The sequence below is a fragment of the Acanthisitta chloris genome, unplaced genomic scaffold (assembly GCF_000695815.1).
Source record: "Acanthisitta chloris isolate BGI_N310 unplaced genomic scaffold, ASM69581v1 scaffold12935, whole genome shotgun sequence".
NCBI lineage: Eukaryota > Metazoa > Chordata > Aves > Passeriformes > Acanthisittidae > Acanthisitta > Acanthisitta chloris.
The window spans coordinates 53,921-80,164 of NW_008673247.1; the positions used below are offsets into that span (position 1 = coordinate 53,921).

Below are 26,244 nucleotides of genomic sequence, written 5' to 3' on the forward strand. Positions count from 1 at the left end.
GCTGGGGTAATTAAATGCTTCCGTTTGATGAGGCTGATTTGCTCTGGGCCTTTGCGGTGTCGCTCGGGCAGAATAAACAGCTTCCTCGTGGCATTGGCCATATTTTCCTCCTGATATACCACTACTTTATGACTTTGTCTGGGTTGTAAAATCCTCTGGGGATCCTCCAGGCTGAAAGATAACATGCATGGCTGTTAGAGCCCTGTTACTGCAGCAGTTTAGGCAGGAGGGTTAATATTTTTTCTTGCCTGTACTGACTTCTGTTTTACATATTCTGTACGTGCCTGGACACAGAAGAGGAAGGTGGATTTAAACCTTCTGCCTGTGCTGCTTGTGTTTCCTCAATGTATAAGCTGTAGCTGATGAAGGTGACAGATTATCTAATCAATCTTATCTTATCTGGTTGTTATCTCTTATTATCTTCCAGGTTTGCAGCATGAAGGAATATTCAGAGTGTCTGGGTCACAAGTGGAAGTGAATGACATAAAAAATGCATTTGAGAGAGGTAAGAAGTACCTCAGAAATAGTTGCTAAGTGTAGGATTGTGTTTAAATACCCTGAGATGTCCTGATTTGAATGCAGCTTCCTAGATTGTGCCTTTGATTTTTGTGTTCCCTAAGTGAGTCTCTCCCAGGCTCTTCCCCAGTGCTCATTAACCTTGAATTCAGTTTGGTGTTATGCTTTCTGTCTCCTAGAGTGCCTGTATAATAAATATTCTGAGTTCAATCTTCTCCCATGTCTGATAGCTTATTGATTGTTTGTAACGCCAAAGGACGCAGAGAATTTCATTATTAGGTGTTACTCTCATTTCCTGCCTCTCCTCCAGCTCTTTGTGAAACACACTGGCTGCTAGGGGAGGAAATTTCAGCTTTGCCATGTTCTAAATACCAGCAAGGGAGAGAGTAAATTTCAAGACACTGTTAATTTGACATTGCTTTTAATAGATGTGATTTTTCGACTGGGAAGAACCATTCCATACAAAAGCAAAGACCTGCTGGGAGCCTCCTGACTCATCAGCTCCTTGCTGGGCTGTTCTCCCTGGCAGAGCAGGTTCAGAAGAGCTGCACTTCAGGCAGTCCTTGCAGCTCATCCTCCCCAGCCTTGCTTGGGTCACTGGGAACAACAGAGCTTGTGTTAATCCCCCTGAATGCATCACTCTCAAAGAATAGAGACTGTGTGTTGCTGAGCTTGCTGGGGGAAGAGACAAGCAGTAATTAATTAGGCAGAGCAAGTTTATTTTGCTTGGGGGAAGAGAGAAGTGTAGTGAGTAACATGTGTGAAACGTGGGGTGTAATGTCACCTGTCTTCACCTCCATCTACCTGAGAGGTAAATCCTCCAGAGCAGAGGAAACAGAGAGTGCAGCACAGTAAGGTGAAGGCTCAATGTCAGAATCAGACCCTGTTTACATCCAGAAATCCCAGTCAGCTTGGGAGAACAACCACTTGTTCCAGCACTGCCATGCAGAAATAAAAAAGGGGATTTTTTTTTGAGCTCATCTCTCTGTAAAGCCAATGATGTACACAACTGCCAAACTTAACAATAACGTCCCTGCAGTTTATTACTTCATCCAGAGCCCTTGGTGGCAGTTAATATCAGGGATAATGCTTTGGTTTGGAGTGGCCCATTTATTATCCCATGTGTTATTAAGATAATAGGCAAGCTTTTGGTAATTTCAGTCACATAATGGATATATATAGCTTCAATTTGAGGATTGCCCCAGCATTAAATCTAATTATGGCTGATAGGGAGTTTTCCCTAGGGAACAACTCCTTAAGTGGGCATCTTGCCTTGGGTAATACAGACAAACTGTGGCATATCTGCAGCAACAAATTGTCCCCTGAACACTCCTCCCACCCAGTTCACCACATCTGCATCCTGCTGAGCCAGCTGTGATGCTCAGGGGCCTCTGGAGTGTCCACTGCACCCACCTGAGCTGCAGCTGAGTGTGCCTAAAGACTCACTCACAAACCCATGTAACATTCACCTCTGTGCTGGAGCTGTGATGTTCACACCCTACCAAAATATCTGGAGTGTTACTACTGCTCCAGGAGCACCAGCACCTCCGTGGGTGTCAGCCAGGCACTGTGTCAGACTGAAATCTGTCTGATAGGAGCTGTCCCAGGTCTCCTGGGATTGCTGTCAGAGCACAGGAGAGATCTCTCTCTGCCTCTAGCTGGTTGTAGTGCAGTTGGAGTAGGTGGGATTAGCATAAATCCTTTTCTCCTGCTGAGGTACTTCCTTCCAGTGTTCTGATTTTTCTTGCCTGGTTTTTTTTTTTTTTTTGCCATGAAGGGGAAGATCCCTTGGCTGGGGACCAGAACGACCACGACATGGATTCAATAGCAGGAGTCCTGAAGCTCTACTTCCGAGGGCTGGAGCACCCACTCTTCCCCAAGGATATCTTCCATGATCTGATTGCCTGTGTCAGTAAGTACACGAAGAACTGAAAAGAAATAGGATTGATTTTTTTCTAACCTCCTGCTTTTCTTGCCTCCTTTCCTCCTTTTTTTCCTGACTCCCAAAACAGCTTTTTCACGGCTACTTTGGTTGGGTTTCTGTTGCTCTGTTAGCCAGTCTGGGCAGTCACCTGGTCCCAGACATCCTTACTCTGATGGGAACAAACAAGGAGATAGAATGAACAGATTTTAAGGTCTATGCCACGATTTCTGTGAGGCTTTGCTTCATGACAGGATTCTTTTCCAACAGCATAAAGCAAAAACCTCCACTTGGGGAAAATAATCTCAAAGACCTGTCATGAGATGATGTCAGAAATGCTCTCTCAGAGACAGGGATCACCAGCAGGGTGATGCTTTCCCTGGCATTGATAGATACACACTGCAGGATGTTGCTGCTGTGCTCATCAGCTGGAGAGGTAATACTCAGATAACCACAAGGGACCATCCACTGCCTCCTGTTGGACCATATCAATCCTCAGTGCAGCCACAGTTGAGCTGTTCACATTTCTGATGGTTTCTAAAGGTGATTCTGGTAAGCAGAGGGTTCTTTGTGGTTTCTGTATGTGAACAACCCCAGTTGAAATGTCTCTGGCTATTGCCACGTCCTCCAGGACTGAAGAATGATTCTATTGTCCAAGCAGAGAAATGGCCCTTGCAGGAACCTTTGAAGTGAAGCAGAAGATAACTGCTTTGAAATGACTCGTGGTTTTCTGCTCCTGATAAATACATTTACAGAGCTGAATTCAACACGATGAAAAATAAAATCTGCTTCCAAATAAGCTCTCCCTTCCGAGATGATTTATGCTGCCCACTTGTTTCTCAGTAGGCTGCAGCACACAGAGCTTTTTGCCTCACCCTTTAACTATGTTAATGTTCCTTTGAGCCTTACACAGTTTCTTTTTTAAACACCCACCTTTCTAGGCTGACTTGAATGAGCTATTGTGCCAGAGCTATTGGAACAGATGACATCCAGTGCTCCCACGCTTGGAAGAAACTTGCAGTGAAGTTTTACATGTTCAGGGACCTTCACTGTCAAAGGGCTTTGCCAGCAGGTTCTGCAGCCTTTGCATTCCCATGCTGGGCAGAACTGGAAAATCAGGAGCACAGGAACCATCCTAGTACACTGGTTGGATTTGACCCCAGTGGCAGGTTGTGGGTATGGTGGGATGATGACTCTGGTGCTCTTTCTTCCTTTCAGCAATGGATAATTTACAGGAGAGAGCTCTGCACGTCCGGAAGGTGCTGCTGACCCTGCCGAAGACCACTCTGATTGTCATGAGATACCTCTTTGCATTCCTCAATCAGTGAGTATCCCTGGGAGCACCAGGGCTCTGCTGCAGTGCTTGGTATAAGCATAGAGTCACTGAGGTTGGAGAACACCTCTAAAATTGGGTCTAACCATTCCCCCAGCACTGCCAAGGCCACGACTAAACCACATCCCTAAGTGCCACATCTACAGGTCTTCTAAACACTGCCAGGGATAGTGACTCCAGATGGGTTGGGTTGGAAGGGACCTTAAAGCTCATCTCGTTCCACTCCCTGTCGTGGTCAGGGACACTTTTCACCAGCTCAGGTTGCTCCAAGCCCCATCCAGCCTGGCCTGGGACACTCCCGGAGATGGAGCAGCTACAGCTTCTCTGAGCAGCCTGTGCCAGTGCCTCAGCACCTCACAGGGAGAAATTTCTTCCTAGTATCTAATCTAACCCTGCCCTCTGTCAATTTAAACCCATGGCAGAGGGGACCTGCTGTAACTCTGGTACTGAGTGTTGAGCTGCAGTTGAGCTCTGAGCAGCTATAACAGAGAAGAAATAAAGGCAAAGATTAATGTCCTCCCATTGTAAAGTCAGCACCCAGTTCTTTTCACACAGTCTCAACCTTTCAAACTCCCCTTGTGGTTTCTCTTTCATTTCTCTGTGTATACCATCAGTATCTCATTTTTCACCTGGATCCAGAACATTCGTGTCCCAGCCAGTCCAGAAAGCCCAAAGCAAACCTTCCGAGCTCAGCTCTGTGTTCTCCTCTAGATGATGGTGCTAATGCTGTTTTCTGCTGTTCACTCTCCTTCCCACTTCTGTGTTTTCACAGTTTATCTCAGTTCAGTGAAGAAAATATGATGGATCCCTACAATTTAGCCATCTGCTTTGGGCCAACGCTGATGTCTGTGCCTGAAGGTCACGATCAAGTCTCTTGCCAAGCTCATGTCAACGAATTGATCAAAACCATCATCATCCAACATGAGAACATCTTCCCAGGACCAAGGGACTTGGAGGGTCCACTCTATAGCAGAGGTGGAAACACAGAGGATTACTGGTATGATAGGTACCACTGAGGAGAAGATGAATGGGGACATTGATCTATGGATTATGTGCTGCAGTTGTGTGTTCTGTGTTGTCTAGCTCCAGATTAGAGCATCTGGCCCAGCCTTTCAGAAATCTGTTTTATGGAGGAGAAGATGGCTCTGGTATCTCTGGAGAGCCATTGACTTAAAAGAAATAAGCTGGTATAAAGTAGCTATTCAGTTGTCAAACCTAGCTCACTTATCTTGAAGGGCAAGGTTGTGTAGGGATTTGCTTGGATATTCTGGTTTGGTAGCTGCCAAAATCAATCTCTTTTTGTTGCTTTTTTTTCCCCCCCCCTCTTCTTTTTTTTCCTCCTGCTTTTGCTTTTTCTTTCTGCTTGTCTGGAGAGCCTTTGCTGCAGACACAGGGGTCACTCACAGCTGAACCTCGAAGGCTGTGGCATGGTTTAATTTTCAGGGCAGCACTGAGGGTGGGGGAGGGAAGAGGGAGGAATGCAAAATCACCATTTCCATGCAGCCCAAAGCTCCAGAGGCTCAGCCTCGTGCTCAGTCTGAGAGGCACATCTGGAAGCAATTCAGGCAGAGCGGCTCCTGTCATCTGGGGTGGAAGGTTGGGGAGTGGGGGAAGGAAAGGAGGTGTTTTCTTTCCTACTGACCAAACTGATCTCTCCCTCTGAAGATGAGGAATGTTCAATCGTGTCCTGCTTTCTCCCCCTGCTCCTTTTCTCTCCTTCAGTGTCCCAGGAATGCAAATGATTATTTTCATGTACTAAAATAAACAGGGTTTGAAATGAAGTCACTGTGGTGACAGAGCAAGCCTTGTTTCCTTGGCTTGGTGCAGAGTAGCTGTAGCTATCAACTCACTCCTCATACATGTGGCAAGGAAAAGCTCCTCAAAACTCACTGCTGTGTGCAGAAGACTTGCCAAAACCCTTTGGAAATTCTGTTCATTTTCTCCTTGCTCTGATGTTTTTAGCTGATGTTAGATGTGAAAGAATTGCAGGGGAGAAAAAAAAAAACAACTTAATAATATTTATGACTTTAAGGAAACACATTAACTTGGACAAGAGGTTTTGTCCCATTAGGTGAAAGGGATAAAAATGTGCAATGCTGAGTTCCCTCAGTTTGGGTGTCGCTGCTCAGGAGTGTGTGGGAGGCAGAATGTCCTGGGGAGGTTTTATCAGTTGTCTGAAGGTTTTTCCTCATTGCCCTTCCTGAGCAACCTGACCTGAAGGCCTGAGAAGGGCAGAAGCAAGCACAGGAGGCTGCTGAAAGCCAGGAAGAAGCATCTGGTTCCCATTCCAGCCCTCTCATAGCCCTGGTATTTCCATAGCTCTTCAGTATTGCCCGTGGGCTCCTCTCCACAGGGCGAATCCTTGGGCTGATTCCTCAGGGAGTGGAGCCTGCTCCAGCTGGGATATCCCAGTGCCACTTCATGGGCTGAGTCCTCTGTGCCAGGAGCTCACAGAGGTGTTTTGGTGTGGAGCTGCCCAGGCTCTGTGCCATGGCTCCTGCTCTGCTCCTCGCTTGGAGCTGGCAGAACTGTGGAACAGCTTCCCCTGGGCACAGCAGGGTAGAGCAAGGGTCAGAGTTTGTCCTGAGTGTTGAAATCCTGCCTGTGAGTCAAGCCTGGGCTGTGCTGCATCTCTGTCCATCTGCAGGAGGACAGTGCAGGGAGAGTCTGAGAGTCCAGGGTACAGGCCAGGGAGCCCATGGAAATCACCAGGGTGAGGATAGTGTGGAGATGCTCGACTTGCATTCCTTATGATGTCACCTATTGCACCTCCAGAGCCTGCAGGGTGACACCCACAGCATCCCTGCCCTGCCTGCAGGGAGAGGGGCTAGAGGCAATGGCCATAAGCTGAGACAGGGAAGATACTCGGATTAGATATTAGGGAACATTTTTCCCTGTGAGGGTGTTCAGGCACTGGGATAGGTTTGCCCAGGGAGGTGGTGGAGTCACCATCCCTGGAAGTGTTTAAGAGACATCTGGATCTGGTGCTGGAAGATATGGTTTGGTATTCAGGGGTTACAGCAGTGACAGGTTAAGGCTCAGACTTGATCTTACAGAGATGTTTTCCAACCTTGATGATTCTATGATTGTATGATCCCAGGGCTCACCCCCCAGAGAGGCTGCAGGGGTGGGATTTTGGTGGAAAATGCTGCTGGAGGCCTGGCTAGGAGGAGACACGTGGGCTCTGTGCAGCGTTGGCCGTGCGCGACATGACTTCACAGTCTGAGTGAAACCTTAGCCCTCGATGCTGCCTTCCTCCTGGGGCCTCCATTTGGCTTCAGGTTCTTCTGTAAACTTTATTAAGTAGCAGAAAGGCTTTGCAAAGGATGGGAAAGGTTGATTCCTGAGGTACTGACTCAGGAGTTGTTGGGCAGCTTGGTGTGCTGTGGATTAAAGTGGAACGAGACAGAATATCAAACACTTCACCCCTTCTCCTTTTTCTGCTTTCCTCCTCTGTAAAAGAGTGCAGGAGGGTGATTGCCAGGGGGAGAGCACTGTACAGCTATGGTTTTAACCATTGCAAGGTCAAAATGAGGCATGAAGTTATTCCTGTGTGAAGAGCCACAGAAATCACCTTTAAGGAGTTGCAGTGTAAGAGAAGCAGCAAAGGAGTTTCTTTAGCAGCAGTGTCTGGTAAGATGAAGAGTGAGCACTAGTTTTTAGCCCTTTTTTCCCCTCCTAGGAGCAGCAGGCAGGGCAGGCAGGGCTGCCAGCTGGCAGCAGCTCTGCAGAGCTGCTCGGGAGAGGCAATGGATCCTCTTCCAGTTTCCTTTCTGCTCCTGTCCAGAGGGAACTGCTCATGTAGCTTCTTACAAAAACATAACCTTTGGTTGCCACTTGTTGTCTATTGATCCTTTCAAAGCTTTTCTTCATGCCAAACATAAATGAGTCCTCTTGGTGGTTTAGGTGCTCTGTAAATAAAGATTTCAGGCAATTAATTGGGCTATGGGAGTTGTTGAGAGAAATGAATGGGACAGTTTAAGCTGGTGATAAAAGGGATGGAGAGAGATGACAAACAGAGACCTGGAAATATCATTATGAATCGAGACATAATTTCCCCCAGGAAGTGGCAGCTATCTCATCAGCCATCTAATGAGCTAATTAGAGCCATGGAGAGTGCAGCTGAGGGAATCATTCTTGCATGGCAAGAGGAACTAGACCCAGGATGCCACTGCTGCCTGACTGCTCAGGGTCTCCAGAGATCTGGGCTGGAGGATCTGAAGGTGGACTTTGCTGCTAGCAGACAAGAAGAGTAACCAAAGATGTTTGGTTTGGTTGATCAAATAATAATTTAAGCTTGATTTTTAGACACACTGACAGCATGTGCAGATACATCCACCAAGTGTCTGTCTCAGTGGCACCTGGATATTGACTCCTGATGGATGTGCCCAGTTGTCTCTGGTTGTTGTCAATGTGGAATCTCAATTTCCACCAGGGTAAACACTGTCTCTGTTTCCTTCTGTTGCAGTGAAAGTCCTCATGGAGAGAGAGCCTCAACAGAAGACTCTGTGCCAGATGTCACAGCTGAACACCATACCAGTGATGATGGTATGCCAAGTCTGTTATCTACTGGGTTAACTGGTGCAACCTACCTTGGGGGAGGCAGAGAAGGGAGTGCCCTGCAAGCAAAGTTTAAAGTTAGATCCAAAGTGGAGTTGCAATCAGCACAGTCACTTGAAACCTCACATGCAGCATTTGATGCCAAAAAGCAAAAAGGTGTAGGATTGAGAGGAATCTGTAGAAGTTTTGTGATTATTTTGGAACATATCCCTTCTTTTCACAAGTATCTCATCTTAGCAGCAGGTCTGGGCACACTCCATGCTGCTGTACCCTAGAAGGATCTTGGATTTGGAAGTCCTGGTGGAAGCACAGAGCCAGAGGCTGGATGTGTTTCAGCGTGTTCTCCCACTCCCCTGTGTGTGTGCCAGGCATTTCCCCCTTCAGTAACTCTGGCAGGGGAATTGTGAGTGCTCTAAGGCCCAGTGGATCTGCTTTAAGGAAGCAAACAAAGCAAAATCAAAACTGTTTGTCTTCCACTGAAAGGCATGTTTTAGGGTGTCTCTCTGTGATAATTTTTGGACTTTCTTGGGGAAACTCAGTTACATTTCTTGTCTGATCAGTGAAACGTGGTGCCAAGGCTGAGAATTTCACAGTATTTCCTAAGGAAAAGGTGACACTTCACTCATGAGTGTGTTGTTGGTGCTTCTGAAGTCTCCTGCGATGGGAACATCATATGAGTCCCATCCAGAGCAGAGGGAAAGATGAAGTTACTGAGGTGAAACTATGATCCCTGGAATACTGACCAGCAGGGAGAGCAGCCTGAGCCAACCAGCACAGAGTGTGGTTTTGTCCTTGCAGTTGTCTGAGTAAGCTCTGTGATGGTTTTGCTTGGCCTCAGTTGTAAAGGTGGGAAGTAGGTAACATTCCCTTCAAATTAGGTGACATCGTTTCTGAGCTGGTCTCAAGGAATTTACTCAATGGCCCTGCCAGGTGCTCCTGTGCTGCTTTTTGCTCTCTCTGCTTCAGCAGTTGCCTAACAAACCCTTCCCATGGCATCACTGTGCTCCTGCTGCTTTCATGGCTCGATGATCTTAAAGGTCTTTTCCGACCTAAACGATCCTATGATTCTCTGGTGTTCACACACCAGTGATAAAGTAAATGATGTTGAAGCACTGCTAGAAACACTTGGAAATCACTTCTCCCTCAGCAAGGTCGAGCACTGGCAGGGCAACTCCTCACCAAGGCTGTGGGGAGGAAGCACAAAGCCTAGGGGAATGGAACATGAGTTCGCTCTCTGTCTTGAACAGGGTGTGCTGTCTGACAAGTGTTAGCTCTGAAAAATGCATGATAATGTGTCCTTTTGGAGCTGGTAGCTAAGAAGAAGCAATTTCACTGTTGTAACAAAGGACAGGCTAACTCATCCCACATTGGCATCAATCCTGGGACTGGAGCCTGCAGGCTGAGGCTCTGGTGTGTCCTCATGTTGGGTCTCCCTGGGTTTTTAGATCTCTGGTGTGGCTGAGAGGGTACAGAGATGAGAAAGGAGTTAGAGATAGAGAAGGACAGTGTTTTGCAGCCTCTGGAACTCGATTGCATGGGGCCCCTGAGCAAGGTAAAACTGGGAGGTGTTTTGGATGGAGTTCTGCAACCTACATGGAATATTCCATAGGAAGCAGTTGGGAGGGAGTGTTTGGCACTGCAGCAGAGGAGGGAGCTGGAGCTCTATCTCTTCGAGGGAGCAGCAAGCTCTGGCTAAGTGAGGACTCTCATATCCTAGTTGACCTGTGCAGTGTCACACCTTGGCCCTACCTGTGAGCAGTTGCAGGTACAGCTCCATGACTCGGTGGGATGGATATTCCTGAGGTTTTCTCCCTCCTTCAGACTTTAGATGTGACCAAGCACTAGCTGCTTAAGCTCTTTTGTGAGGCTGGCACTAATCTCCCTAAATCATCCCAACCACCTCCATGAGGGAAGGAATTTTTGGGTGAGGGAAGAGGTTGTGTTTTGGAGAGCATCTGTGCTGTTCACTGTCAGCCTTACAGTGCTAGTGAGAGCACATTCTGATTTGAGACAGGTACAAGAGGTCAGAAATGCTGAAAGACAAGCAGCTTGTGTGTTTGTTAAATTATATGTATCAGTGGAAACATTTTAATCTGCTGCTTTCCTGCCCAGGCTGTCAGACAGGCACGGGAGATTGTTTGGCTTAGCCTTATTGCTCTTTATTCACACAGCTTTCTTCTCTGAGCAGAAGTGTAGTAGGCAAAAAGCTACTGGAAATTAAAGTCTAAAATCAGTTCTCTGGAGAAAAGCCAAAGTCCTAAAAAGCAAATTGGAAACATAAGAAACCTGAGTGCTGCACTCATCTGGAACAATAAACACTTCTTAATGAAACAGATGGAATTTACCAAACCACACTCCCAGCCCCTTCCTAAATGGAGGGGGACACCAAAAAACAGCAGTGTTGGGGGTTTTTTTGGTGTTAGGAAGAAGCTGTCTGCAGAGGCAAAACAAGCAAGAGGAACAGAGGAGCCAAACCCAGATAGCCACATGAGGAGTGTGGGCCAAGCTCTTCCCACCCTGCCCTGTCCCTCCCTGGGGACTGAGGGCTGATGGTGTGTGAGGCTGAGCACAGGTTCACCTGGAATGGGTGGTTTGAGAGAATTCTGAGCTGGCAGGTTTAATAGTGAAGGAATCACTGTTGGAGGTGGATCTAGCAGATCTTCTTGCTGATTGCCCTCAGTGCTTGGTCACTGTGCTAACTTGAGGTGCTGGTGGGGAGATCCTTCTGCTCCCTCAGATGGATTTACACCATCTCTTTCCTCAAACCCAGCTCCTGCCTTGCCTGCCTACAGGGCAGCCTTGGAGACCCAATTCCTGAGCATATGCTCTCCCAAGGAATAGCTGTTCAGCCTTCCAGTCCTTTTTGCCTGGCTGTGGAAGCTCTGTGTGATGCAGAGCAGATCTCTGTATGGAATGGCCTATCTTTCCTTGTCCAGAAAGAGGACCTACAAATCTCTTTCTCCAGGAAAGAACTCAATTTCCATGGATTGCTTGGCTGTCTTAAAGTTCCTTTAAAGCAATTAGAGGAAGTCCACTGGGGCTGTGTGGTTGAGCTCATCCCCATTCCCCTGACTCCTGCCTAGGATTGGGAACTGGCTTAATGTATATTTAGACTCAACCAGTGGCAGATTTCTCAAAGTCTTAAAAATAATCCACGTGAATTTCGTATTGATTTTCCTGAGTGTCTAAATGCCCTTATTGTCCCTCAGTATAATATCAGAGTCCTGCAGGGACCTGGATTAGTGGCATGGCTGGAGCTCTTGTGTGAGCAGGTTTGGAGCTCCTTGTGCAGCTCCAGGCATGATCCTGCTGTGCTCAGTGGGCATGGAGCATCCCAGCTGGATGGAGCTCCCTCTCCTCATGGCTGCACAAAGCACAGCAGCAGGGGAACTGAGTGTTTTCCTTAGCTTCCATGACAGTTGGATGAACAGCAAGGCCTCCCACAGTGCCAAAATCCGGTCTCCTGGGTCAAGTGAACCTCACAGGCAGCAGAAGTTTCTTTCTGAAGAGGTGCTTTATTTCTGAAGCAGCTTGGAACAAGAGGATGTTTCCCTCCCTAAATGCTAATAGCAACTCCTGCTTCCCTCCCTGCCCAGGAGGTTCAGTTTAGCTGCCTTGAAGGATGTGTCCCACAGGCAGATTCTTGTCTGGAACACACCTGATTGCTACCCAGCTTGGAAAATGTTCTGAATTTGAACGAGACACTAATTTGACCATTGCCACTTCCATCTTTGTAAGCTTGAATTGCTGTGAGTGGGTGTATGCCTTGGAAAACATGAATGTGTCCTCCATGTAGTCAGGCATTGGAATGTGCTGCCCAGGGAGGTGGTGGATTCACTATCCCTGGAGGTTTTCAAGCTGAGACTGGATGTGGCACTTAGTGCCATGGTCTGGTGACCATGGTAGGGTTGGACTCGATGATCTTGGAGGTCTCTTCCAACCGGGTTGATTCTATGATTAGGTAAATGCTGAAAGTGCAACATCCTCAAGTTATAGGCTTTGAATCTTGGTTCTCCTCTGAATCTTGCTGTTTTAACCCTCTGCTGCCTTCAGAAGCAACACTTGCTCCTCCTCATGCTCTGTCACACGCTGATTTATGGTGAGTTTAACCTGCTGAATGTGACTCGAGCCCAATGCTTAGTGAAATGTTGTGTTTTCCCTTCTATCTCCTAGAGTGTGAGCCCATAGAAGCGATAGCCAAGTTTGACTACCTTGGCAGGACTGCACGAGAGCTGTCCTTTAAAAAAGGAGCCTCTCTGCTGCTGTACCAACGAGCCTCAGATGACTGGTGGGAAGGACGACACAACGGCATCGACGGCCTCATTCCTCACCAGTACATCGTCGTCCAGGACACGTATGTTACACCTTCAGCCCAGCTACAAGTTGGCCTGGCTTAAAATCCAGGTGTGGAATGGAGTGTTCATGTCAGGATGTTGACCCCAGGTGGGGAGAGTTCACCCTTTGGTCTTCCCAGCAAGGGGAGCGAGCCGAGCTCTCAGAGGTGTAGGTGGCCACAGTTGTTCTGGTGCCTGCTAAGGGTCAGAGCTGAGATCTCCAGGTTGCTCACAGCAATCAGGCTCTCTCAGGCTGGAGGAGAACACAGGAAGTTCCACCTGACAGGAGGAAGAACTTTCCTGTGCAGTCACTGAGCACTGAACAGGATGCCCAGGGAGGTCATGGATTCTCCCTCACTGGAGATATTGCAGAACCATCTGGACACAATCCTGAGCCATGTGCTCTGGGATGGCCCTGCTTGAGTTGGTTGGACCAGATGATCCACTGTGGTCCCTTCCAACCTCACTGATTCTGTGATTTTCACAAGGGCACGTAGTGATAGGACACAGGGAATGACCTTCAGGTTTAGATAAGGTATTAGGAAAAAATCCTTCACTATGAGGTGCTGAGGCACTGGCACAGGTTGCCCAGAGCAGCTGTGGCTGCTCCATCCCTGGGAGTGTTCCAGGCCAGGTTGGATGGGGCTTGGAGCCACCTGAGCTGGTGGAAGGTGTCCCTGGCAGAGGGGATTGGAATGAGATGATCATTATGATTCCTTCCAACCCAACCCATTCTGGGATTTGAAGGCTGTGGAATGCTTGCACACACGGTGCTATATGTAAAATCCAGTGCTGGTTGTGATGTCCTTCCCTCCTCCTTCCCAGTGAGGATGGCATCTCGGAGAGATCCAGCCCAAAGTCAGAGATAGAGATCAACTCAGAGCCCCCCGAGGAGAAGGTGACAGCTCGAGCTGGTGCCAGCTGCCCCAGCGGGGGCCACGTCGCAGATATTTACCTTGCAAACATCAACAAGTAAGAACAGCCTCCAATTGTTTTCCTTAACTGTAAACAGCTCGGTGATGAGTCCAGGGAAACGTTTCCTGCCCTGAGGAAGGGGAATTAATGAGCTCTACCACCATCTTGCTCTGCTTCCCCCTCTTCTAACTCCCATTTTGCTGTCTTCTCTCTCTCACCGACGTGGCCAATGCTCATTTAAAACCCCACTGGCTTCTCTTCCCTCTCCCCAAGGTGCCATCTGTTCCTGTTTTCCCAAATATGTCCTATCTACTAAGCTGAGCAGACAGACAAAGGGAGGGCAATGGCACAATGAGTTCTTGTCTGGTGTGTCCTCATTCATTGTTAACGTTCTGTGATCTGCTGTGTCTTGTTCACAGTTAACACGTTTTGTTCCATGGGGTGGGGGACAATTCCTTCAGAAACCAGGGTCACATTTTGTGCTGAATGCCATACCTGAAGTCCCACCATCTGGCACTGCCCAGAACACTCCAGCACTTCTCACCTCGGGGTACTAACCTTATGCTTGCAGTGACACAGCACACACCTCCCTCTTGCTCTAACTTTACCTCCTCTCCCAAGAATTGTTGCTTCAGCCAACACCCAACATAACAAAAAGCTGGAAAATGAAGCTAGTAACAATCTAAACTCCATGATCTGTCATCTCATTTTTTTTTTTTCTGGAGCAGATTTATCCCCCATATATTTCTGGTTATTTCCTTAGCTTTAAAACCTCATCTCTCTGTTGTGCAGTGGAAGGTATTATGTGATAATTACAGTTTCATGGGAGGGAATAGCCTTAACCTTCAGTTAATTTAACACAATGTGATCTATAAAGGCATTAACAGAAATGCATCCTTTTAAAAGATTTGGGCCTGTTAGAGAGCCTGGTCCTTAGTCCTGGGATTCAGCAGAGCTCCACTGATGTCTGAAGCTGTGTTAATCTGCCTCAGCTTGGGATCTGGGCTTTCTTCTGTGATATTTGCTGTCTGAGCCACTCAAGTAGCCATTCTGCCAGTTAGGCAGAGATTTGTCTAACGTTGGAGCTTCACCATCTGCTGGTTTTGGTAGTGTTGTGTGGTTTTTACAAGCCCTGGGATAATGTCCACTCCAGTATTTTTTTTTTTTGTTTTGTTTTCCCTTTACTGTAATGTCCACTCCAGTATTTTTTTATTTTTTTTTGTTTTGTTTTCCCTTTACTAGGGAGCCTGATATTTAGCAATAGTAGCATAAGACTCATTTTGTTGTTTTTTCTTTAGGAATGAATCTTCTGACCTATGTGTGAACAGACTTGAGCAAAATTAAATCAGATGGTTTCGCAATGACAGTTGTGCCACCCACTGAATTATTATTTGGATGCCAAAATCCTACTGGAGTTAACACTTTCTTGCAGTTATTCATGGGGCTGGTGCTATATAGAAATGGATCCTTCCCTGTATAATGGATGCCAAGCTTCAGACCTATGGCATAAAGTATTCTGCTGCATTGGCCTTGCCATGATTTGAGTGGATTCGTGCTGTCAGACCTCATGGTGCTGGGGTAGAACCTAAATTCTTTGGACCAGTTCATCCATTTGACATCATCCTTTGGTATAGCTGTAGCCCTGCATAGATAATGCCTTGTGGTCCTGCCAAAGCCATGAAAAAAGAACCATCTCTTACCACCAGCAAACATTGGAAATGATCATTGACCCCAAACTGGGGTTCTTTGCTTGCTGATCTCTGAAAACAATAACTTGATGCCTTGGGCCAGGAGCTTAGTAGACTTATACTGTGTCCTCCAGTCAAAAATTGTAGCTCTGCTCTTCGAATGTAATAAAAACACATCATCAAAACCTGTCGATGGCACAGAGGGTTTTTTTTTTGGTTCATACACAAATTCTTTTCCTCCTGACCAAGTTAATCATGTTCCATCCAAGGTTTCTGGGTTTGCTCTGAGCGTGCACAGCTGCCAGACCTCAGCCTTGTTGTTAGAAGTGTTCGGCTGGAATGATTTCTGTATCAAATCCCGGGTGTGTGTTTGGAATCTGGGGAGTTTTTTGTCTCTTCCCATTGTCCTCTGTGTTGTTTTGGGGGGATATCTTCAAATGACAGCCCGTTTTGTCTACCTGCTTGTATTGACTTGTTTTGCTTTTGTGACTGAAGGCAAAGAAAGAAACCAGAGTCAGGCAGCATCAGAAGAGCCTTCCGTCAAAGTGACAGCCACGGACTAGGTAGTTCTCTGGCAGAACCAGCCTCCCCAGGAGCCATAGCCGGTTCCAGACCCTCATCTCAGCCCATTATGAGCCAAAGTCTTCCCAAGGAGGTTCCAGACAAATGTTCCATCAGTGGCCACGGCAGCCTCAATTCTATCAGCCGACACTCGTCGCTGAAGAACAGGATGGACAGTCCCCAGATCCGCAAAGCTGTCACCGCAGGCAGGTCCAAGAGCTTCAACAACCACCGACCCATGGACCCCGAGGTCATTGCACAGGTAAACTGCAGCTCTGCCCTGAAGGTTTGCTTTGGGAGCTTGGATATAATGAGGTGTTTGAATGCAAAGTCTGATTTCATCTCGTAGCCGTTCCGTTCCGGGGAGCGGAGCATCTCTGGGATGAGGAGAGGCTGTGGGAGCTGGGCCTGGTTACTCTGGACATGAGAAGGCTGAGAGGGATCTCATCAGGCCACACACATATCTCCAAGGGGTATCAGAGGATGGTCACAGTCACTGGTGCTCAGTGACAGGATGAGGAGTAATAGCCATAAACTAAACCACAAGCAGTTCCACCTCATCATGAGGAAGAACTTCTTTCCGTGGAGGTGGCAGAGCATTGGGACAGCTGCCCAAGGAGGTCATGGATTCTCATCTCTGGAGACATTCCTGGCCCACCTGGACACGTTCTTGTCTCACCTGCTCCAGGTGACCCTGTCTGTGCAGAAGGTTGGACTGGATGATCTCCAGAGATCCTTCCCAAGCCCAACCACTCTGTGATTCTCTCAGTGCAGTATTAACTTACCCCACAGCTTGAGCCTAGTCTTTCACCCTCACTTTGTGCAAGGTGCTGAGGCTGCTTTCCTGAGGGAAAATAAACAATCAGGTCCTTCCTCCATAAAAACTTGGCCCTGCTCATGTTTCCCAACTTCATTTCAACAACAGAACTATCCGTTTCACAGAGCGACACAGATTTCAAGGCTGTCAGCAAAGAATTAGCAGTCAGAACTTCAAGGCACAAGAAAAGAAAAGCACTTAGTGTCGATGCAGTGTTCTCCTGTCAGTTGTGCAGACTTGCCTGTGGTTAGACACTGGAAGCACGTGGAGCAGCACAGCCAAAATAAAAGCAGCTGCTGCCTTGTAAGTGCTCCAGTGGCATCTTTATGTGCTCTCAGAAACCAACTTGGAACACACTCCTGCTGGTTTTCCTGACTTAGTTCCTCAGACAAGTGCCTTGAAGTGGGAGAGGGCAGGCTGTGAAAGGTGAAAATGCTCCAGCTTTCCCTCTGCCATGCAGGATCTGCCCTGTCTCCCACTCCAGGCTGGTGGATGTGCCTGCACTTGCATGTTGCCTGTACCAACTGTTTGCAGTATGCGATGGATGGATCTATCTAAAGCCAAGGAATGCTCCTGGCTCGGGTTACAAAGCCCTGGGAGACCTGACTGCTCTGCCTGGTTCAGGGCTCTGTAGGTTTCTAAGGAGCTGGGGGAAAATATGTGAAAATTAAACATCATTTTTATTGACAAAACAGCAACTCCAAGGAATAAATAAATCCAAATGAAAACCTGATGGGGGTTCTGATGGCAAGTTGTATTTTGCTGTTATGGCTATCTCTAGGCCCATTTGTTACAGTGGAATTATAATCTACAGCTCCTGTTGTCTTCATATTTCCCTGTCCTTCCAGGGCTTTGGTTGATATAAATCAGAGTCTTTGTTTTTTCAATTAGGCTCTAAGTGAAGCTGTTCTGTCTCTTCTCTCTGCCAGAACCTTCACTCCAGCATTTCACTGGAGAAGAGTCTGGGGAGGAAAGAGAAGGAGGAGGGGGAAAATAAATGAAAAAGAAGAGGGAGCCCAGAAAAATCTCTGTGAAATGAGTGTTTCTCTCTGCCCTGCAGTATCTGCTCAAACAGCATCCAACAACCATTGTGCATCTTACATATTTCCCCAACTTCATAACTGCAATCTGCTTGGCCTCAAGATAGACTGGGAGGTGTCAGATTACTGTCTCTGCTTTCCTCCACCATTCCTTGACTGATTTACCTTCCCCACCCCCTGAAAAACCTCTGAGGAAGCTGAAAAGCTGTAGCCAAAGTGTGAGTCACAGCAAGGCTGAGCTCTCCTGCTCCCCAGCGAGGTCTGTGCACCACTGGGCTCACCAGTAGCAAACATGAGACAAAACCTCCATGGTTTTATCTCAAAGTCCTCTTTCTTTTTAAGAGGAAGGAGAAGTGCCAGCTTGAATTTCTAGACATGCTTCTGCTATTTTCTGTGTCTTGTAAAGCTTTCAAAGTGTGAGTCTCTTGTAATACCTTTCTGGGAACAGCTCAGACAGCAGGAAGACCAAAGAGCACACAAGGATTTCAGCCTTTGCTGTGTGGCCCATCAGCCAGTCTGAAAAATCATCCATCCATCCTTCAGGAATTTGCTCTCCTGAATCTCACATGCCAAATAAAGTGCAGGAGTGGGTGCTAATACTTTGAGTCCAGTGGATTTCTGGTCGTTGATGCATTTGGGGATTTGACTCATCTTTGAGGTCTAAGCAGCAATGGAGAGCAATGAAGATGTAGATTAGCATCAAGACAGTGCTAGCAATCCCCTCCCTCCCCATGGCTGGAAAATCTTAGTGCTCCCTGGCTGCAGGATGTGATGCTGCACAACTTGGCACAGGTTTCACTCTTGACACCTCAAGGTCCTCGACCCGAGGTTCGTTCGAGCGTTGGTGTTTACGGGCTGCAACCAAACCTGTCGCCCTCAAAGCCTGAGTTTTATCTGTGTCTTTGTGTGTCTGGGCTCTGTATCCACTCAGTGTCTCCTTGGTGTTCGCAGGATATCGAAGCCACCATGAACTCTGCTCTGAACGAGCTGCGGGAGCTGGAGAGGCAAAGCAGCGTCAAGCACACGCCGGACGTCGTCCTCGACACGCTGGAGCCTTTGAAGACCTCCCCAGTGGTGGCCCCAACGTCTGAACCTTCCAGCCCTCTGCACACTCAGATCCTCAAGGACACTGAGCCCCCTTTCCAGCGCAGTGCCAGCACAGCTGGTGACATTCCCTGCACCTTTCGACCCGTCAAGTCGGTCAAAATGTCCTCCCAGGTGAAACCTCCTGCCACTCGCCCGAAACCCACAGTGTTCCCCAAAACGAACGCCACGAGCCCTGGTGTGGCCTCCTCTGCAGCTCAGCAGCCTCCTGACAAGTCCTGTACTGTCTGATAAACTCCCTGCTGCTCTGTGGGTACAACTGTTACTGTTTCACACGAAGAGACTCCGTTAAAGACATGCAAAATTGCTATTTAATGTTTGGACTCCTGAAGGTTAGTTGTGAACTGCTACTCACTCTTCCTGGGAGTGACCTCAGTGGTGACAACCTCATCCCACGTCCCCACGTGGCTGATGTGTGTGAGGCAAAGGTTCCTGCCACTCTTGGGAAATCCACCACGGGGTCACTGTGAAGCTGAGCAGGAAAACACAAGTTGGATCTTGGTTTCTAGTTGATGCCTTGAGTTCAAGTGTTTGGCCACTGAAGGAAACGTTCAGTGGCATCCTGGTTTTTTTGGATACTGGTGTAGTGACTTATATATTCTGTGTTCCATTTTATCACAGGGAAACAATAGGATAGATTTTAGTCTATTGCATGTTTTGGTGCCACTGGTTACGTGGAGCTTGGACATGCCTGTTTCTTGTGCATTCTTATTACTCCTCCGGCGCCTCCGGTGCCACAGTGGTTAAGGGTCTGTCTCAACTTCCATCACATCCTCTGCTTTTGTTTGTTTGCTCCCCCATTCCTCCCCTCCTGGGGCCAAAGCCCTTGGCCATCCAACCTCATGCTTTAGTTGACACTTGTCATGACCAGTAGTTTACTCTGGAACACTCTTAGATTTTGTGGAGTTCTACGTAATAAGTGTCTGTGCAAATATAAACAAACATGTTCCTGAGGTTGAGGAGCATAAGAAAGAGCCCAGTTGTTGCTTGTGGACAATCGAGCTGGTTTCCCCTCCCTTTGCTCTCCCATATTTAAAAGCAGCTCTCTTGTTTTTCAGTGTAGTTTTCAGCCCTTAGGCTCTGCTGTGGTGTGTGGTCTCGGGAGACTGAATGTAAAAACAAATCCACTTGGAAAACTCAACGTCCTCCCATGGGAGACCATTCCCTAACGCACACATCCTCGCCCTGCCCATACACCAGGATGGATCCTTACCAAAATCCCAGTGACAAGCACTGTCAAAACTTCACTAAGAAGTTCCCAAGCTTTCCTACCTTCTCCCTCCGTGTGGCTGCAAACGCTTCGCTCGGTGGCTGTGACCTGTTCTAGGGATCTCTGCTCTTATAGAGCAGTGCAGGAAATGCTGCTGGGGACAGGGATGTGACAGCATGAGGCTTTCCCTCTGTGTTCCTTGGCATGGCTCCTCCCCAGGACTCAGACACAGGAATGAATTCTTCGGGTTTGGGTTTATCCATAGGCAGCAAAGGCTGCACAGACCCTTCTGCACTGCTCGGAGTGTCCTCCACGCTGAGAACAGATATTTCATTTTGGAGTGATTGAAAAGGAAAAGGCATGTGCCTAAAGAAGATTCACAGCCCTGCAAGAGTGGAGACTGGCTGACCCTCAGTTCACCTTGTTCCTGAACTTTTCTGGGATGTAAAACAAGCTGCACATCTTAGGTTTTCATCCATTCCAGGCAAGGATGAGATAAGAAAAGTCATTTTTCTCGCCTGTTTAGCTGAGTTTCTCTTCAGTTTGTGGGTTCCTTGTGGCTGCAATGTTTAATTGGCACTTAGTGACTAAAAGAGAAGAAACAAACGATGCTCCTTGGAGTAACCCCAGGGTTTTTTGGTGTCCCTGTCCCTCCCCACACGCACAGCTCCATCTCTGCAGGGCTAATCGAGCCACGGTGGTGATGGCTGATAAAACACCAACCTTGTGCCCTCAGGAACAGAGAACACTTGGGGAAGACTGGGAAGGTTTCAGTGGGAACACTCTGTGTCCATTTCTCCTCAGCTGTCCCTGGGGAAGCCCCAAGGTACATGTGTGACTGTCACTGGAGCTCATGGACCATCCCAGCAGCACAACCAGCCACCTTTGCTCTCAGGTTCTGATGGACTTCTACCACCAAGGAATCACTTGTTCTTTTGGGGAAAAATAGAGTTACAAAACTTGTGATTTTTTGCTCAGGCAGAACTTTTCTGGCATTTCCTTTGAAGTCGGAATTTTTGTTAGGTTTCTTTTCTGGTTTGGTTTTTCTTTTTTTTTCGGGTCGTGAATGACCGAAGTTAATCTGTGTCAAGAGCAGGATCTCTGTAAATTGACTTCAGCTCATTTGTAATGCCTTATTTTCTTTCTATTTTTATGCCTAGCATTCATGTTTCTAAGGATTAAGTGTCCAGCCACGCACAGCACATTGGAGGAGATGCTCTTTGCTATCTTTGAGGTCTGAAGTTAGGAGACTGAAACACAAAAAAAAAAAGACTTCAGGTTACTGTAACAGCAACTGTCTGTATCTGAATTACTGTGCTTCTCTCTAGCCTCCACAGCTCTGGGACAATCCTGCTCTCAAGGAGAACAGCAGGATATGGAACAACTCAACTGGAATTCTGGTGTGCACTGTGATTGACACTTACACTTACAGCAAGCAATATTGGCAGGCTGAAGCTCATCCTTCCTCTTCCTCCAGGTCTGGCCAGCCAGGAGAAAACACACACATGGGAGAAAACACACAGCAAGGAGACTCTGTGACCATACAAGGCTGAGAGAACCTTTGCCATGAGTGTTTCCTCACCAGGTGGGAAGGAGGAACTGGAAGTTCCCAGGAGAAGAGCCCAATGTAGAGTGGCCAAGCACGACGTGGTGGTTTGCTTGGGGAGGTCTTAGTGTTACTTCATATTCCGAAGAAATATTAGCTCTTCCATGGAAATTCTCTTTTCATGACTTTTATGTACTGTTTGTGTCAGCTCTAAAGACAAGAAGTGTTGGATAACTGGAAAAACGTCTGTCTGTTCGATAGTGCTTTGTATGAACCAGAGTCTTGTTCATCAGGTGTTGGATTGGAAGAATCCAAAGCAAAAACTTGTCAAATAAAACAGAGTTTTAGGTGGTTCATCTGAGCAGTTTCTGAAGCTCCAAACTTTGGGTTATTTCCCTCCTTGGGGATGGAGCAGTGTGCTAAATTTCTGCCTCTCTGAGGTCATCCAAAGGCTCTCACCAACTGTAAACTTGTCCTTCAGGCCAGGGCAGTGTGGGACAGCAGCAAACTCTCTCACTTTGTCTGTACTGGATATTTGATTGCAAGAAAAAAGAGTCAATAATTAGAGTGCACTGTGACAGCAGAAACAACCCTCGTTGTGTATGTCTGTGTTTGGATACCTGTTCTAAAGGAGTCTTTGGGTTTCCTGTGCTGAATACCTCATGTGTTGGGTTTTGGGAGTTTTTTTGTTGATCTTCTTTTTTTTTGTTTGTTTGTTTGTTTGTTGAATTAATTTTAATTGCTTTTTTTTAAGGCAAGATTCTTCTTGCACAAAAGTAGGTTAAGATAACCGAGTTCTCATAAATTTATTGACCGACTCTAAACACTTCAGTGTGGCAAGAAATTCCATCTGTGGTGGTAGTTCCTCACCTTGCACTTGGTTCAAGGCACTTGGAAGAGCTCCAGCACTACTGGGACAAAAGAAGTTCATTGCAGATGGAGTTTGCTGCCTTATTTTCTCTTTTTCTGCATGTCAGAACCTCAAGTGCAGTTGGACATTGTATAGACTTGGGGATTTATTGAGCTTTGCAGAGATGTTCTTCCACAGAAACCAAGGTCTCTAGTTATTAGCACTTCAGCTCCTTCCCAGATGTGTGGATGGGGTAGACTGGGATGCTCCACCCTTGATGGAATCCATACTGAGGGAACACTTCAGAGAGGTGATGCTCTCAGTGGGGCATAATTTGGTAGTAAGGCAACAGCAGTGATAGAAAAGTCCTCCAAAAATCCCCTTTGAAGACAGTTTGATTGACCCAGTAAGAGGTTGAGCTCACCTTGTCCACCACATCCATGAGCACAGGTGGGAGTTGAAGCACATGCCTATGTCCCTCTAGGAAAACTGCTTTAAAAAAACAAAGGAAAAGAGGAGCATTGGGGTATTCCCATCACTTAGGAGCCTGTCCAGGGCAGAAAATGAGTTGGACAAGGCAGAGATTTATTTATTCAGAGATTTTGTAGCTTTCCCAGAAATAATAAGCCCTTTTTGGGGCTTCTCTGGCCTTGGTTAATGCCCCACAAATACAAGTGGAGGCACAAAGCTGTTTCTTTAGTGGACTGGTAGCCTTGGTGGAAGGGAGAACACCTCATTCCCTAGGGATGCTCCCAACCACCAGCTCTGGGCAAACCCCGAGCGCTTCACGGGCTGAACTCTGGGGCTTTGAGCTCCTCTCTCACTCCTGAAGAAAATCCTCTTTGAGCTCCACTTTCTGCTCGTCTCCATGTCTGTGTGACAACCTGGTACTTGAAAAAAAAATAAAATAAAATAAAGCTCAAGATACTTGACCCACTGCCTCGTGCCCCGAGGCCGCGTCACGCACAAGCGGCGCCGCCGCCCCAGAAGGCAGAGGAATTCTTTTCCAGGCTTGGTTTTAGGAACAAACCATCTTCTTTTGGTGGCTCCAGAGAGCAAAACAGTCCTTCAAAGCCTGGAAAATGTAAGGTTGGTTTGGTTGTTTGTTTTTTTTTTTCCTGGTATATTTTGTGCTTCCTCTAATGTAGTTTGAGGCGAAAGTGTTGGTTTTCCACGCTGGGCCAAAAAAATAGGTGAAGGTGGAGAAGGGAGAGTGACTCCCTGCTGTATTAATACTTGATCTTACCAAGCTTCATACAGGGTAAATACTTAGCAGTTTGCAATGGAAATCATAGCTGGATCTTTGCTTTTCAAGGCACTGTCGTAACCTTACTCCTGAATTAAACTTCACCAGCCTTTTTTTTTCTCCAGGCAGAGCCCTGAGCTGTGAATAACCCAAGTCCAAAAGGGGTTGGACTCGTGAGTTGTGCCAAACTGCTGGAGCAATACTTGTGAGCAGCAGGTTCTTCAAAAGACCAGCTCTATGTAGCCAAACTAGGGCAATTCCTGACAGCCATCTCTGATTTGGGAGGACCACGTGGTCCTGCTGTGCCGGTGGGAATTTGGGTTTGCAAAGCCTCAAAGTGTTGTTTTGTGTCTGCAGCTCAGTCTGAGGGTCCAGTGCATTGGGTTTGGGGTGACCAACAGCAGTTGTTTGATGGTGGGATGGAATGTTCTTGCTAAAACAGTTTCCATTGTTTCATGTCTTCTACACCAATATATATATGGTGTATATATTAAACTGTGTAAAATTGTACTTTGTATATAGAACTCTGTACAATATGGAGGTACAGCCTTTTGTTTTCCTTTTGGTACAGTATTGTACAGTATTAGGAGTCGATGATGTGTTGGAAATGTTCAGTCCATAATGGGGCAACAAAATGTATCCATTGTCATTAGCAATAGTTTTTGGAGAAATAAATGTTTTGGGTATGGTGGAAACACTGACCTGAGGGTGCTGCTGAGTGATGTCCAGGGTGACTGTGGCTCTTTGGGTGTGAGTGGGAGAGGGTGAGCAGCTCCTGCAGGGGCTGTGGGAATCCTCAGGAACTTCATCACGGGCACTGGTAAGTAGGGGAGGAAGAGCTGCAGGATGCAGGAATAACACAGCATCATCCACAGGCACTGGGAGGTGGAGGACAGTGAGGAAGGAGCATCGTTGTGTAGTGATAGGTTAGATTAAAGGACATGGAACTGTTGGAGCAAGTGCAGAGGAGGCCACCAAGGTGCTAAGAGCACTGGAGCATCTCCCTGTGAGCACAGGCTGAGGGAGTTGGGGCTGTTCAGCCTGGAGAAGAGAAGGTTGTGTGGAGACCTAAGAGCACCTTCTCACTCGCTGACGGGCCTACAAGGAGCTGGAGAGGGACTCTGTGTTAGGAACTGCAGGGACAGGACAAGGGGTAACGGGTTCAAACTGGAGGGGAAATGTAGGTTGGATATGAAAAAAAGTTATTCCCTGTGAGGTGCTGAGACACTGGCACAGGTTGCCCAGAGAAGCTGTGGCTGCTCCATCCCTGAGAGTGTTCCAGGCCAGGTTGGATGGGACTTGGAGCAACCTGTGCTGGTGGAAGTTGTCCCTGCCCATGGCAGGATGGGACTGGATGACCCTTAAGGTCCTTCCAACCCAACCCATTCTGTGTGACTCCACCCTGGTGCTTTGGGCAGCACCAGCCCCATGTCCCCCCTGCCCAGCCTTGCACCTACCACCCCCAGCAGGTTTGCACAGGGCCAACACTTCCCTTGCCATGACCTGATTTAAAAATGCTTAATCTTCATCCTTTTCCTGGCGAGGATGGACCCCCAACTGGCTGGGGAAAGAGGATTAGAGATTCAGATTATGGATTGGGTCATTATTGTTATTACTGGCTTTCCCCTGTCTCAGCTTCTCCCTGGGCCTTTTTCAGCACAGGGAGGGGAAGCTCTGGCAGAGCTGTGGTGTTTTGGAGCCTCTTTGTTTAGGCTTCAGGAGATTATTGATGCTGAGGTTTGATGTTTAACTGAGCTGTTTTGTGCTGTGCTGGAAGTGAGCTGTGACAGCTGACTGCAGTGTCCCTGGGGAGAGTTCCCATGGGGATGGAGCATCCCTGTGCTTCCTGTCCCATTTCTCAAGGGCTGCAAATCCAGGATGCTTTTACTCCTTAGTTCAGTCATTCAGATCACAGCAGCCTGAGTGGCAGTGCCCTAAACCAGGCTGGGCACCTGGAGCAGGCACTGCCCTGTGCTACCTGCCCCTGGCACCTCAAACTGTGGCTGCAAAAGTTATTTTCCTGGAAAAAAATCCTCAATAACCAACAGCCTGGATGAATCCCATTTCCCTTCCGCCTGAGCAAACCTTCCATTAGTCTCCATTGATTTCTGGGAGACACTGGAGGGGTTTTATGGCTTGGTGGTGGTTGTTTTTAGGTTTTAAACATGAAATTGAGTCAGTGACACAGATAAGGGGTGAGTTGTGATCATCCATTGGTCACTGCTCTCCAGCAGTGAAGGATGCTGTGATTTATCCCTTAAATCCTCTGATGGCATCAAAGCACAGGTAGAGCTGAACCTCCTTCACAAACCTCATGTCATGTTTGGTTTTAACAAAGGAACGTGGTGGGGAGTGAAGGGAGAGTTGGGTGGTCAGGGGAGAGTTTGGTCACTTGTGAAGGGACAGTGTGGGAGGGAATGGGATGCTCTGGGAGGGGATGCTCTGGGAAGGAATGGGATGCTCTGGGAGGGAATGGGATGCACTGGGAGGGAATGGGATGCTCTGAGAAGGAATGGAATGGGAGGGGATGGGATGATGTGAGAGGGAATGGGATGCTCTGGGAGGGAATGGGATGCTCTGGGAGGGAATGGGATGTTCTGTTC

At 47.5% G+C, this 26,244-nt stretch overlaps 1 protein-coding gene across 2 annotated transcripts in view; it reads left to right on the top strand.

The window, feature by feature from the left end:
• The window catches only part of SRGAP2 (SLIT-ROBO Rho GTPase activating protein 2), a 62,519-nt gene extending 43,499 nt beyond the window's left edge, over nucleotides 1-19,020 (top strand). The window contains exons 13-22 of one of the 2 annotated variants that reach the window (XM_009074872.1): nucleotides 428-505; nucleotides 2,294-2,428; nucleotides 3,656-3,761; nucleotides 4,543-4,767; nucleotides 8,239-8,343; nucleotides 8,715-8,737; nucleotides 10,939-10,945; nucleotides 13,490-13,636; nucleotides 15,763-16,090; nucleotides 18,637-19,020. In XM_009074872.1, the coding sequence (XP_009073120.1) occupies nucleotides 428-505; nucleotides 2,294-2,428; nucleotides 3,656-3,761; nucleotides 4,543-4,767; nucleotides 8,239-8,343; nucleotides 8,715-8,737; nucleotides 10,939-10,945; nucleotides 13,490-13,636; nucleotides 15,763-16,090; nucleotides 18,637-19,020 (1,538 nt within the window). Of the gene's footprint in view, nucleotides 1-427; nucleotides 506-2,293; nucleotides 2,429-3,655; nucleotides 3,762-4,542; nucleotides 4,768-8,238; nucleotides 8,344-8,714; nucleotides 8,738-10,938; nucleotides 10,946-12,503; nucleotides 12,685-13,489; nucleotides 13,637-15,762; nucleotides 16,091-18,636 lie in introns of both variants that reach the window. The other variant, XM_009074871.1, reaches the window with a different exon arrangement.
• Nucleotides 19,021-26,244: the final 7,224 nt, after the last annotated feature.